The sequence below is a fragment of the Rhopalosiphum maidis genome, chromosome 1 (assembly GCF_003676215.2).
Source record: "Rhopalosiphum maidis isolate BTI-1 chromosome 1, ASM367621v3, whole genome shotgun sequence".
Taxonomy (NCBI): Eukaryota; Metazoa; Arthropoda; class Insecta; order Hemiptera; family Aphididae; genus Rhopalosiphum; species Rhopalosiphum maidis.
The window spans coordinates 42804536-42820780 of NC_040877.1; the positions used below are offsets into that span (position 1 = coordinate 42804536).

Consider the following 16245-nt stretch of genomic DNA (forward strand, 5'->3'; position numbering starts at 1 on the left):
TACAAACAATAACTTTTTCTTAATTTTAAAAAAAAAAACACTTGCCAAAATTCTAATTAAATTATTTCTAATAATGTACACCGTAATTTTAACGACATGTATCTACAATCATATACGATTTCAGAAAGCTACAGTTTATTAGTAATAAATTATTACACCATACTCCACAGTCCTTGCGCGTGTATAGGTACACAGAAGTATACAGAACACAGGACAGATGAAATATTTTCCTTGTTGTAGACGTTATAGTCCTTTATTTGTGCTTATTATTTATTTTTTTTTTTATTTCATCGGTGTCCACTAAACAGACAGATTTCACGTATGATATATATATATATATGTCATTGACTATTGTAAATCTTTAAAACACGATTCAACGCGTTATCGTTGTATATGTAATTCGTTACATTCTAAAAACTTAATTATTATTATCTGCCGCGGTAAAATATTCTGAAAGCCTAATAGGGTCATCTATGCTATAAGCTATATACATCACGTTCAACTGTGTAAAACGGTCAATTATCAGTGACCCAAGCTGAATATCGATTTCTATCTGTAAATTATTTAGTATTAGTATTATTGTTATACACATATCGTACAAAACTACAAACGTATACGCATGTGCAGCAGTCCTCCAAAGGCGTAAAAACTATATAATGATAATTATGGGCGCACTACGGTATACGTGTTAAATAAATGAATAAATTTCAAATCTACCACAACTGAAACCATCAGTGTTTTGGTTGATGTGAATATCAATTTCCCAGCTGCGACTCAAACTGTATAGAAGCGTCAAGTTGTACGTTTTGCGTCATCCGAAACAACAAAGTGTATACTGTGTGTATAAATAAATATATAAATATATATACATATGTGTGTGTATAGGTACCTACGTGTATTAATATAATAATATACGTCCTATGCCTTAAATGTAGAAACTTTTTCGTATTGTAATTCCGTTGTCGTAACACGGACCGCGATGCGCATTAACAATTTGCTACTGGGTTTTAAAGCCGTACATAATATTATTATGGTACACATATTATATATATATATAATAAATATAATATGATTGGTTATGGACGGTTTTTCGCTGGACTAGAATAATGATTTTTTTTTTTATTTCTCTAAAAGATAAATATATTATTACATAAACATATTATATTATATACCTATACTGGCTATACTACTATTTATTAAACCAATAATTATTATACAAATAATTTGTACAACTGAACAATATATCATAATGCTTTGATTAAATATATACCAATGCATTGTAGCCGGTTATAGATGTAGATTAGCTTGTACATTTATATATAGTTCATATAGATGATACATGCTTATAAGTTGTTATAATTAGTTAATTCAAGTCAATGTCATTACGACATTACTAAAGTTGATTAAACCGGCTACCGTTACTTATCGACTTCGCTTCCTGTTGTAAATTTGATACTATTTCTTCGAAATAATTGTACTATCGATAGTTTATAAAAGCATGTTCAAAACAAATAATAATGGTGTGTGTTTCTAAAAGGTTTTTTCATAAAATATGTTTTTTACAGACCACAATTGTGATATATAGGTAGTCAATAATCATTAGTGAAGAGAATTTTTTTATAATTAAATTTATGCACTTGTACGTATAAAGCGTGGGCTATGGTTTTTTTTTATTTTCATTTAATTCGTATAAAAAACGATTTAGTTAAATTGTATTAAAATTTGTTTTGTAACAAAAATTTACACACAGAACGAAATTTTTTCAAGTTCTTTGGATGATGAAATATCATTTAAGGTGAGCTAAGGCTTTTCAAATACATAATACAACATAAAAGTACAAAACTGACAACTGTTAACATCAAATAATTATAAAAGTATGTACGTATCGTCATAATCATTTTAAATATTCATTAAATAAAAATTGGACTTCAGATACGCTTAAAAATTTATACGGTGAAAATTATATCAAAATTATTGCACAATCGTCTATACAATTTTAACATCTCTAAATATAAACAAATTTTAATATACCTATAATAACTAACAAAGATGAACGTCGGACAAGGTTAATTCTTTTTTTTTATAAACGTTTATTTTATTTTTAGAGTTTTGTCTGGCCATTTTAAATTTTAAAAACCGTCATGATAAAAGTATACGTTTTAAATATATAATACAATGATATGACCGTACAGACATCCTGGATTTATGTCTGTACCAATAGTTTAAATATATAAGAACATTCTACATTCTTAAAATTAAAGCTATTTTTAAAATTTACACTAAAACTTATATTATATAGTTTAAAATAAAATAAAAAGTTTTCTTTAATTCAAAATTGTGTGTGCTAACTATTTATCGCGCGAATGTAAAATTAAAATTAAAAACAATAATCCGTAATTGTATCTTTTTATTACACAAAAAAATAAGACTGACTATTGTTTGTAAACAATGTCAAGTTGTGATGATGCTTAATTTGTTTTTCTCTTATTTCTTCGCACCTACATATATTTTAATATCTGTGAGTTTTAATAAAACGTAAATCTAGTAAATCCACACAGTATACCAACACGTTACACCTGTTGGTGGGACGCCGCGCACCGGTGGAATATTGGTTTGGTGCCTAGGCGGGGTGCAAATATTAATTTCGACTTTACCCAGTTACGTAGGACTTACTATAATATCCTTGGGGGATCAAACACGATCCTTGTTATATCGTAGATTGTACATCGAAATTATGATATTAATATCTCACTACTGCTGTATAGTAATGGTTATAAACTTATAACTTATAATTTATAATGGCATAGAAAATATTTATTTGTTTTTCCGTGTAATAAGTCGCATTATATACATAATATTACGACTAAATATAGTACCCATTCGAATTTCGATTTACTTCGGTTTAATTTTTATAATATAGAACTTTATCAACTCTACCCAGTACCCACCCAATCACAATTTATTCATAATATAAATGTATTATAATAACACTCATTATGTACCGTATTGTCAGTGTCTCAGACCATTCGATACATATATACTTATATACCTTTATATTAGCCCTAATTTTCAAGTTCCAAGTGCTGCTGGACTATAAATATTAGGCCATATGTGTGATAGAAGTGATAGGTGTCACAATAAAATGCCTAATGACGATTTAATCATAGGTACGTATTATCATTGATAAAATATAATATAATATATTTCATCAATGGTATTATACGAGTATATACGTATAGCTGTATATGTATAAAATTTGCTTGTACGGACGTCAGACGTGCGATTGCTAAGCTTCCAGTAATTAATAATATGTACCTAAATTATGATTATTAATTATATGTTACTATATGTTATGATATCATGCCATTATGCGATACGAAACGCTGTAGTGGTGGCGGCAATGATAATGATATTAAGACACCGTTTGGGCTGTCGCTATGGTTTAAACCGAACCGCACAGAGTAGGTACCCACGACACGCAACGCTACCGTCGTCCGGATAATATTAATCGCGCCCGCTCGGTCCGCAAATGTGTTTGTCGACATCAGCGTTGATATTCGTCAGTGGCTGCGTCTGTCCGCACGTCCAACGTTGGTCCGTCTGGTCCGAATCCGTTTTCGTCAAGTTGTTTTCCATGTGCGATTCGTTGTTAATGTTATAAATTTCGGCGTGTACACGTATTTTCGTGTGCGTTGTATTGGCGTTTGTGGATAAATCGTGCAGTACAAAAATAAAATACAACATTCAGTAACAGCCTACATCGTCCACAGTCCGAGTACATAATATCTGAAGCATTAAGTGAGTTCTTAAATTTAAAATTTATAACATGCTGCAGCGTCTTCCGATATTGTAGTCTTGTGACGATTATCAGGTGTTTTTCGTTAAAGGTTGATAATATTATTATCGCTCTAGTAGCTCTAGTAGACGTGAATAAAACAGTTTTATGTTGTGGCCCGTTTATTTTTCAGTCTAAATGCTCGCCGATTTATAGTAACATATTATAAATTGTCCTCCCTCGGCTTTTCCTCTACGCCTTGGATAAAATATTTTTATTCCACTGCATATTATATACTAATATTATTTAAAAAAAAAAAAAAATTAATTACTTATTACAATCGTCGGTTATTACAAGTCATGACGTATTTATGTGATCTCAAATGAACAGGAGATTATTACAAAAATTAATTAAGACGATCACCACTTTTTTGTCTAAAAAGTTTGTATAGATTATTAAATGTCAAATTTAGCTTTAAATTCCCATATATTTTGATTAAATATACAGAAAAGAATATTATATTAATTCTATTGAATGTTTTTACAATCATTCAAACTTAGTAGATATTTTATTTAGAAATTGAAAAATTGTTTGGAATTAGACTTTACTGAAAAACTCATTAGATAAATAACTTATAAATAAGTTAGAAATGTTTATAAGTCTTAAATCATTTTCAATTAATTAACTTTTTTTTGAATGTATTTATAAGAAATATGCAAGTAACTACGTTTAGATCTAACTTAAACAGCTTATTGTTATAGAGCAAATTAAAAATTAAAAAAAATAATGTTTATTTAAGTTGTTTGAGCCGTTTAACGTTTTACTATAGTTATGAAGTCTAAATATTCAAATAAAAAGTCGTCTATTCATCGTATATTATATGATCATGTTATCATTAGTACTGAATTATTAATGCAAATTTAACTGATTATATTATATTCTATTATAAACTAGGTAGGTATTTAAATTCATTTTTGAAACTAAAGTCGTAAAATCAACTAATGCGCGACTAGTGGACGCTCACGCAGTTGCAGAATTTTAAAATGTTATTTTTTATTTTATCGTTTTTTTTGCGCGCACGTTGGTGGTTAATAATAATAATATTAATTAGTAAATACACCGCGTGACACTACGCGACGTTGACACTTAAACGTTGACGTTCATTTTGGCGCCACGTCCTAAATATATATTTATATATTATTATAATATTTTCCCAGTGTCGCGCACTCGCGCGTGCTCCTGTCCCACCCCCGTCTGTAATAGATATATATAATATATATTATAATGTTACCTACGTACTCACGTGCCGGATATGCAAATCGTAGAGCTGCAGTGTACATATACCATAACGATAATATATTTATATTTTATACATATAATATTATAGCAACAGGTATAGTATAAACGCGTTTATATATTATTATGATGAATTGGCCGGAGAGACTATACTGCACGTCTTGCATAATACATATACATAGTAGGTAGGGTAGCCGTAGCAGTCTGTTGACGCTAACCGGAAGGAAACCACTGTCCGGTACAAATTAAAATAATAATAATATTTTGTGTGTGTATATGTTTATAAAGTACGGTTCATCGAGGACACCTCCTATAATAGTAGTCCTAAACAATGCAGATAACGGCTAGTTCGGGGGGGAAAACGCCAAACGGTAAATATAATGTACAAGTACCAGGTACGCGCCAGAGTGTACACTGCGCACACTATACGACTTATATCGTCGTCTTGGCGTCTTGCTGTAGTCTTGAACTTTGTATTAGGTATATTGTATTTTATAATGTATATTGAGCGAGAGAGAGATAGAAATAGTGAGAAATATATCGGAATGATTATGTAAATATTTGCATTTCAAAAAAACCGTCTGTATTGTTTGATCACAGGCATGGGCATGAAATCCGACTGTTTGGACATCGTTATCGTCTCGAGCGGCGACAGCGAAGCCGCTATGATGTGGATTAATTTCCTCATCCAATGTTTTCAACATTTCAATCAAAAGGAAAACAAATCACAATACAGGTAAATATAGTGTACCTATTTATTATATGCGTTAGACGTGTATGACCGCCGAGAAGTCATATGAAATAATTGCATTGAAATTAGTGATTACTGATAAGTATAATATTATATGGACTTACACACGAATTGTTTCAAATTATTTGTCAATGCTTTAAATATATGAGGTGATGACACGATATAAGTATTAAATCGTTAACGATTAACAATAATTGGGTTTAGGAAAAACGTGGTACATTCTGTTTATACGTCTACACTCTACATCATCCATAATATATTATAAGTTTATACGGTATACTTAATATTAAACGCTATCTATAAAAAAATAATGACATATTATGATGACACGGTGTACAAATTATGACGTATATGTATTGAATATATGCATGATATGTATTATGATTTATTATAATATAATAGAAATATTTAGTATCTATAACCTATATATAACGTTATTAAAACGTTAATGTGTTATTTCATAGTACGATAGAACTATCGAGGAGTACTTACTATACTTACTTGAGTTACTTATATTATTAGCAGGAATTTTTACATTACATGTGTGTAATACATTAAGAATTTCATTGTAACAATATTTATTTTTTGTAAGTAGTAATTATTTGTATAATTATGAATTTTCTATATTAATATAAATCAGTTACTTAACAGTTATTATAAACAATTGATGGTTCAATTGTATGTTATCAATTATCTTACTTTACTTACTTTCACTATAGAAGTAAATCCGGCTATGAATGTCTAAAGTAATATATTTCATACAATTATATGTTATATACTGTTAAGTTATAACTCATAAAACATATAGCTATTATCATCCCGTTTTTTGATCACTCAAGTTTTGATAATAATTTTTTAACTCAGCGTATACATACTGTATATACTATATATTATACAGAATTTCTATTAGATTTTTGAAAAACAATTAAAATCAACTACCATACATTTTAAGAATCTTGTATACCTGTTTAAGATATCAGTAAATCTATGAACATCTAGAGTATTTTGCGCCGCAATATTTCTAAAAATGAATGTTCTTACGATTTGCATGGGTGGTTGATAAAGTTTTCTGTAGACGCTTATTGTTGGAATATTTCTAGAACCATTTATTAAAATGACTAATACATTTTCATATTTTAAGTAGGTATTTTAAAAGTTTTAATTCCCAGAATTAAGCTAATGCTTTTATAAACTAAATAAGATTACTGTTGCATGTTTTTGGAATATGTCCAATGGTCAAAGTATAATAGCACTCATCTAACAAGTAGTTTTCTCTCAGATTAATTTTAATTATTACTCATCATATTATAGTGATAGTATAGGTATGCGTCGTATTTAGTAGGGTTCAATTATTTTTTTTACTTACACAGAAAAACTACGGCCATATTTTAAAATATGTTCATAATATAATATTTTTCTTAGTAAAAAAAAATCTATTTATATTTACTGCGTTTAAAACTATATTTACATATTTTTTTTAATATTTTAGTTTCACGAATTTTAACTTCTAATTGATTTCAATCAGATTGTGGTATTAAAAACTAATTTAACACGTCATAACAGTGATATTGTCTTATTTTTTTGTGAAAATTAAGTAAAAAAAAAATATATGTAACTAAAATGTTTGTAAATAGTCTAATGTAATCAGTAGTCTTGTTGACTTACAAGTTACAAGTTAATCACACTTATAAGATATATGATCTAAATTTAGTTATTTCTTCTAAAAATCATCACAATGACTTAAAAACTCATACAAATATATAATATTATTAAATCATAATATACTTATTTCAGAATTCAAAGAGTAAGATTAGAAGATGTGTTGTCTGATGTAATGTCAGCACCGCGCCAGGAACGATGTAGTCAAGCTCGACTACAGATTGTACTGGTTTGTCCGATATTTTTAGAACGAGTGCTCGCACATACTGGTCGTTCTGATTGTCTAAGTGCATTGCTTCAAACCAATCGTATGTTGGCTTTATTAGTTGGTGTTACAGAATCCGATGTAACTGATCAACACAAAACTGGTGAGTGCTGCTCCTCATATTGTTCCGTTACTTATTTAGTATTATTATAACATATAACCAATACAGTTTAAACCGGAAGAAGCTAGCGATCTGTTACCAAATATTTACAGTATTTGTTAACAATACGTCAATATATATGTATTTATGTTACCATAACGAAAACTATTTTTAATCGTAATTACAGTACTGATAGACTACGATAAGTGGAGAAAAATGGCCGTGAAAGATCAAGATCGAGAATCTGTAGGTGATTTTTACGGAGTGTCTATGGATATTCTTAGTAAATCGATGCATGTTCAAAAGGCGGTTAGTATGCCTGAAGAAGATACGAAATTCTCCATCACTCCCAAAAAGATCAAAATCGTGAGTACACCTGTCTGTATACAGTATTATATACATATACAATATACATAAACGACTATAGTAATCTTACTATTATATAAAAAGTGTATTTTTTTACTAATCCACTAATCAATCGACTGTTAACAGGGTCAAAATAAACTCATCGTCTTATTATCAGAACCATTGGTATCGGAAGACAATGTCATAATCACCGTGGATAAAAACGGGCATAAAATAGAAGTGACAAACGTAACGAGAAGAAATCCGTATACGCTACAATTTAAAATGCCGCGTTAGTACAAATGCATATTATAAAATAATATGTATAAATGTATTATATTTATATGCTGATAAAATTACACATTTGTTTTTTAAAAAAAAAAAAACAATAACCATATGACATTGTTCATTACAGTGAGTTGTTTGCAAGTATCTGTCTTGGTAAACGTTATCGTCGAAAAAAATGGCCAGCCGTTGGGCCAACGTTCCGTAAAGTGCGAAAGCCGCATGAGAGAATTAGATCAGTTGATACGTTCGTTGGACAATCCATTAAATTTTTTGTGCCAAGTAAGCATAATTCTTTTTTTAATAATATAATTTGTTATGGACGAAATAATTAATAAATTATGTGTATTTTCTCTAGACGTTTGGCTTGAATCCCGTCGATAGAGAACAATTAGATTTGTTTTTGGTCACGGCTTATGTGAAGAATGTTCCGCCCAATTTTCATCTACTTCAACCAGCTGGATCTCGATTCCAATATTGTAAGTTGATAATCACATTGCATAATATATAGTAGTCATATAGTGTCTATGCCAACATTCATTGTTATATGTTTTTCCGAGTTTTCTTCGTTAATCTCTATACCTACATCGGCTACATCGAATAATTAATTATACACAAACCACTATTAATCGCATTAGATCTAAATTTTATTTTATTTTTTTAAATAATTCAAGAGTTACATTTTTAGGATAGAACAAATTTATTCGATCGGTAATCAACCAAATTATTTTAATTTATAACAATCTGAGATTCAGTAAATTAACGGACACAATTTATAAATATATAAATGTACGTTAATTATTTAAAAATGATAAGAGTCGCACACGAAAAATTACGTAATAAACATTATAAACGCACAATACTACAATAAATAATGTTATTGGAACACAATTATATGAGTTATTATATAATTGTTAGTATATTTCACAATGTCTATAGTTTTTTTTATTAAAAGTATAGTATATTTATTTCATATTCATTTAACATTTTTACATTTTGTTTACAATTTTTTGTCAACTTTTCCAAAAAGGTTTGGTATCTACGTTTATTTTGTTTGAACCGGTTAATTACATAATTAATTCCCTCCTACCCACAACACAAAAACAAATTAAAATTCCATACCTGTGTACACTGTTATTATTTTTTACACATTGTTTTTGTTTTTATTAGTAGCAAGATCTCGCCCCATACTAATTAAGGTCACACACATTAATAATTATAAATTTCACTACTTTCATATTTTGAATCGCCAATAAAATGAAAACTCTAGATGCCCTTAAAATTCGAGTATAAATTCTAGAGTCGGTTATACCCATAGTCCGCTGCAGGGCCCGCTCGTTTACATTTATGAACCATAATATCGTGCATATAATATAATAATAGGCGTATCTATAACAATTGGATTGTGTGGTCGCAGGTCACGAGGAATACCCGACCATGTTGCACTTTTCCGCCAAACACGGGCTGGAGAAACTGTCGTGGCACTTGCTGGAGAGCCCGGGCGGCGAACAGGCGTGCCAGCTGCGGAACGCGTCGCAGATGACTCCCGCAGACGTGGCCGAGGCGTCCAACCACCAGAAGCTCGCCCAGGCGCTGCGGGCGTACGTGCAAATGACCGAGCTGACCAGCATGTATAGCATACTCAAAGGCATATCGGATGGACACCACCAGCAGACGGTCGGCGGCGACGACCCGGACGCCAACTACATGCTGCCGCGGCCGCTCAACGACAGCTATCTGGTGCCGCCCGCGCCCAGGCCGGTGGCCGAACAGCCGGCGGCCGTCGCCCATCCGCACCAGCCCAACCACTGTTACACCAACGTGGGCTCGCCACTCACGACCAACGCGACCATGTTCAACTATCAGATACCGCCGCCGCCGCAGTCCATTTTCGCCACCAATTACCAGGTGCCCACCAACGGCCGGCCGTACAGTCCGGCGGGCGGTTCGTGGTCTCCCACCCATCCTGCGGTGCCTTCCTCGCCCGTCGACCCGGTCCCGTCGCCGCTGGGCTACTTGGAAATGAGTTCCAACAGTGAGTAGCCTACTCACCCACCGGATGTGAATTCGCGTACATTATAGTAGGGCCCCGGTGTTGCACATGTCCTCGAAACGGTTTTTTTTTTTTTTTTTTATTGTAAATTATTTATTTGCGTAAAACCGCATTTTGAGATATCAATACAGAACACTGATGGTCGCTATCGGCTCATAGCGATAATTACTATAGTATAATGTTATAAGATTGAGCACAAATGCAATACTTACAATATAATTCAAATGTATAAATTAGAACTCGACTATGATAATATTCATATTTACTTTTGAATCATCGTATGTATGGTGAAAAACGATTTTGATTTTTGATACACCTCGTGCAATTTTTTACAACATACCCAAAAAATAAAAATGTCTAGGTACTTTATATTTCTTAAACCATTATATAAAATATTCATTTCAAAATAATTAAAACGTCATCAACATCTGGACCTTACAGTAGCTAAGTAGATTGTAAATCTTGTATAGTTGTAGTTGAAACAGTTAAATCGAGTTTAAAAACAACTATACCAAAAATATTTAAACTCGTATTAACTTTTTCAATCGACTCCCTTGTGTATATATAATTTTAATTAATTCACTTTCTTCGTTTCTAACTAAAGGTCTGGGATCCGCCAACTATTTGCGAGCAAATCTATCGTTGAACGATAGCATTAATAATAAATCAACTGGAAATAGAAATGATTTCTCGATTCCTAGTTCTCGTGGTATGCATTTTTTTTTTTTATTTACCATTTAAATTTTAAAATGTAACATACATTTTTTTTTCGAATATAGGTAGTAATCAAATGTTGTCTACGCCTCAAGATGAACTATTGGAAATCATACACGATTTTAAGAATAACGTTCTAACCATTAACGAGGTGGAAAATTTAGTCGAAACGTGGAAAAATCGAAATGACGTGCAACAGTCTTTCAAAGAGAAACAGGTAAACAGATGGTTCAGGCTAGTCGTTGATGGTCGTGTAAATACATTTCAATAATATATTTATAGGAGCAACTGAATCAAATGAGAGTCGAATATGATCGAATTCAACAACGGATGAAAGATCAATTGAAACGACCTACTCCGTTCGATCGCATCAAAAAATTCTTTGGCAAAAACAAATCTAAACGTAAGAATCTTTTATTTTGTAATACATTAATATATTATTCTTTTATACTCACTTAAATATGTATTATTTTTATTAAACTATTACTAAATGTATTGTTCAAAGTAATCAAATTAAACGTTTAACATTTATATTTACAGATTCTGAAATTTCACACGAAAACTTAACGAAAAGAAGTGGTTCAGAAAATCATTCTAAAAGACCATCTAGTAGTCTTAGTCTACAGAGCTCGAGCAGTAAGTTATTTGTTAATTTAAATAATTTATTAGTAAAAAAATGTCTTATACTAATTGTTATGCATAACAGGTTCTACTTCTTGTGGTCGGTCCAGTACTGTAAGCACAAGCAGCGTGAACGACAACCAAACAATCCAACAAGACAACTTGGATGACGGAAAGGTAATGTATAAAATAAAAAATAAAATATAATTATGAACAGGTGAATCGCGTTTAACTGTAGCTGTGTTTGGATTCTTCTGATTTTTGTGTTTTGATGTATATTTAGGTACATTTTTTTACACATGAATATAATATTTCACCGTTAAACAATAATTTATTACAAATGAATAATTATTATATAATATAGTTTTATATATTATCATCAGTGTTATACTTTAGTTTAAAGTAAAATATTTATGGTTACGTAATACATTTACTATTTACCAATGTTTATATATTATACATCGATTATAACAACAGTTCACAGTATTAGATCATTTTTTGTTAAAGCTTTTAATCTGTCGTCACTTCGTCAAACATGTAGTATAATAACAATATCAGCTTGTTTTAAATGGAAATACGTATCTTTAAATCTATCTGTATCTCTACACCATGCCCACAAATCCCACAATCCACTACTATATTGTTAATTATCAGCATTAATAATATTCAGTAATCACCTGCAATAACTAATAAACGTATTACCTATAGTCTATAGTGCTACACCATCACTTTTAATACAATTTACACTGAAATGCATATTGAGTATCGCTAAATACATTTTTTCTGTTTTAATTCTAGCCTCTGAAGTCGTCTTTCTCGTACTTCGATCAACCACACTCGTTCTCGACGTTCCTTCAGCAGGGCAGCAAAACGACTGCCGACTTCGCGGGTCACGATTACGGCAACGTCGTGTACTCGCCCGTGGGTTCCGCAACCGCTGAGACTATCATGGAAGAGGAAATCGATATGCCGTCCTGCAACGCTTCCCGGGCCCTTGGCGCGTCAGCACTCCGGTGCATGACAGGAATAGCTTGTACGATCGCCACTTCACCCACGACGGCTGACAAGTCCGAGCACGACGAGGCAGCCGTATTCGAGCAGTCATACAGTGGTGGTGGCGGCGGTAGCTCTGTCAGCGGTGCGGATTTCGAAGACGTCGAAGACAAGGTGCAGAGGTTGTTCGACAACATGCCGGACTACACGAACGTCACGGTTTCCGACCGAAACTCCCGCAAATACGCGCCTTTGCAGACGTGAACGCAAAATCCGTGTACAGCCGCTCGCCGCCGAATTCGTTTTGCGTCTCCCCGTGTAAAATTTAATATTTATACTATACCGTCAATGCGTATAATATAATAATGTATATAATATTATATTTTAGTAGTGCGTGACTATGAGATTTTAAGAATCCATGTCGACGGCGAAATATTTTCTAGCCACTTGAAGTCTGTGTAAAATAATATAAAAAATATACCTAATATAATAGGCTGATTTATACAATAATGAATTTTAATATGTTTAAATACATTTTTACGATACGTTGAATACGTAACGGACTGGTTAGTGATAATATAATATTATTAAATATTTTTATACTGGTGACTAAGATTAATAAAATTTAAATTCTAAAATTAAACGTATTAAGCGTAATGCGTCGAGTGAAAATAATAGCGTGTGAATATGTGCGCGCTCAAAAAAAAATGTGCACTTTGAAGTTTGAACGTTGTAAATCGTTTTATTTATGAACCTATAATATTGTTATTTATATGTTATGATTTTTGTTTATATTTTTACTTCTTGAAATAAACTTTTTTTAAATAAATATATATATATATATAATCTTGTCTTGTGTTATAAATTCTTAGCAGAGCGATAAATGTATAGATTTTATAATGATGTTTGTTTTCTTTCTATCTGAAGATAAGGTACTTATTAGAAGCAGAAAAAACGATTCAATTTTTAATATTGAGGGTGGTTTTTAAAAATTCCCAGTACTTTTTTCAAAATAAATGGGAAAAATATTTATATTTTCTTTAACAAGAATATAAAATTCAAAAATTTAAGCAACACCAGTATTTGAAAAATCTATTTGGTTTTTTGTTGTAAATCAAAAATATATAGCATATATAATATATATATATATATATATATATATAAATAAAGACTTACAATTATCACAAAATATTAATATGATTTTAAAAATATTTCGCCTTTTTTTTTTATATTTATTAAAGGTAAAAAGATGATTGGTGATTTTCTGTCTTTATTTAACATATGCACAACAAATGTATTTATATATATTTATATATATGTGTTTTATTTCCAACTTATCATTTATTTAGTGAATCAGTAAAAATTCAGTAAATTTTTGTCTATAAATTATATCTTATTATTTTTTTAATGAATACTGGTTATAGTTATCCACAAATCACAATTAAAACAGTATTCTGTCATTTTAAATATGCCTTGATATTAAACATTAAAGTAATCTGCATCCGTTATGTCAAACCTAAATAAAACAAATTGAAGATGTTACAGAAAACGTTGTCTTAGGAACAAATGAAAACGTGAAAAAAGAAGAAGTTGGAATAGCAATGTAAAATGGTGAAGTGATTAAAAATGGTGTTCTTATGAATACCGTAGTAGTTGCCGATAGTACCTAGTGCCTACAGGCTACAGGTATAAAATATTAAAATGTATTTTAGATTAAATTTACATTATAATGCAGTGCTTTTCATTGTGTTATTTATTATAGATAAGCAATAAAATTAGAAGTTAAAATGCAACACCAGTATCTATTTTATAATTTTTTTTTCTAGTAAAACAAAATTTATACAAGGTTCGACTGTTTTTAATTTGTTTCCAAGTACGTTTTTCTTATGGCAAATGGCTATTTAAAAATAATAAAAATATTTATCTCAATTTTTGTTTTATAACGGTTTGTAGTTAAAATTTTAATAAAATTCATTATTCCTAATCACTATTATTTAAATTATTAAAAAAATAAATGTATATATTTTTTAATTTTAATATTTTTAAGACTTAAGAATTAAAAATCTTAATAAATTGTTCGTACTAAAATTTAAAAAAAATAGATTGGCCAATAAATAGTGCTCTGTTGTACAAAAGCCATAGTAGTCAGTAGATGTCAAGTGGAATACTATAATGATGTATTCAAAATAGTAAATTTGAATTCAATGATATGTAGATCATTCTAAGCAAAAAATAATTCTGAACGGAGACAGCAGATTATTTAGTGTAGTCGGGATAATATCTTCATTCTCTGCTCGCGATCTATGCTTAAAATCCGCATTATTACAACATTAATGCCAAAAAACCTATTTCCTCCTACTATATGATGTAACTTATTATACTTACATTAACGAAAAAATATGCCAAACATGAGGGGTTTATTATACGAGATGAAGTCAATACATTAAAATATAATTTATTTAGTGATTTATAATGTATGTAGCATTATTTATTTATTAAATATATAAAATATTAATTAAACAAAACACTAGAATTTAATAGGTAATTAATAATTAATTCATTAATATAATATTTTTTTTTTCATGTTTGAAACCGGCGGCGCCGTGGGAACTGTTTTCGCATTACTCTTATCACGAGTTTCGAGGCGCTGGATATAATATACTTACATACATGCATATTAAAGTTAATAAAAACATAATTTAAAGATTAATAATTAATTTAGTAATAATTATTAATTATAAAGCATTAGATTTGCACTTAAGGCTGATTAAGTTCTTATTCATGTATTCAGATATTAACTAATTAGCTATCTCTAATTCTTTGAGTTTTATAAAATCTGTGTTCCACGTCAAAAATATTTGATGAATGTTGATTTTGTATTTTCTTCTGGTGAAAACGAAATGATTTATAAGATGGTATTTTTTCATAACAAAAATATTAAATTTAAATACATATGTCATTGTAAATTGATATCTTTCAGAGTAGTCGATCTCGTACAGCTGCAAGATTCGACTTCATTTATTAACATCTGAACTATATTATATATATAGTGCATGCGTTTTCAGAGACGTACATAAGAATTTCGCAATAAGGTAAGCGTAAGATAGTTCATTACTTGATGAAAATGACAAAAACTTATTGTTAAACATTTAATTAATGTACATTAATTTATACAATATCTTGCGATAAAGTGTGTACATTATTATATGTCATAAATTTATGTAATATTACTAATATTATAATATCAAAATGAATTATAGCCGTCTGTAATCATATCTTATATTAATTATTTCATAATATTATTATAGGTGGGTTAAGTTTTACATTCACTGCGGGGTTATGTGATTTCAGCATATTTGCATATTGCATACATCAATATTCAACATAA

The 16245-nt window shown here is 30.2% G+C and overlaps 1 protein-coding gene across 2 annotated transcripts in view; it reads left to right on the forward strand.

The window, feature by feature from the left end:
- The window catches only part of LOC113549331 (phosphoinositide 3-kinase adapter protein 1), a 32854-nt gene extending 19151 nt beyond the window's left edge, over positions 1-13703 (forward strand). Inside the window, exons 1-14 of one of the 2 annotated variants that reach the window (XM_026950581.1) lie at positions 3488-3798; positions 5672-5807; positions 7617-7849; positions 8034-8212; positions 8339-8483; positions 8607-8758; positions 8835-8955; positions 9894-10511; positions 11134-11238; positions 11309-11460; positions 11526-11646; positions 11784-11879; positions 11950-12041; positions 12663-13703. In XM_026950581.1, coding sequence (XP_026806382.1) covers positions 5674-5807; positions 7617-7849; positions 8034-8212; positions 8339-8483; positions 8607-8758; positions 8835-8955; positions 9894-10511; positions 11134-11238; positions 11309-11460; positions 11526-11646; positions 11784-11879; positions 11950-12041; positions 12663-13121 — 2607 coding nt within the window. In that variant the 5' untranslated portion in view covers positions 3488-3798; positions 5672-5673 and the 3' untranslated portion in view covers positions 13122-13703. Of the gene's footprint in view, positions 1-3487; positions 3799-5671; positions 5808-7616; positions 7850-8033; positions 8213-8338; positions 8484-8606; positions 8759-8834; positions 8956-9893; positions 10512-11133; positions 11239-11308; positions 11461-11525; positions 11647-11783; positions 11880-11949; positions 12042-12662 lie in introns of those variants that run through there. The other variant, XM_026950580.1, reaches the window with a different exon arrangement.
- The last annotated feature ends 2542 nt before the right edge of the window (positions 13704-16245 follow it).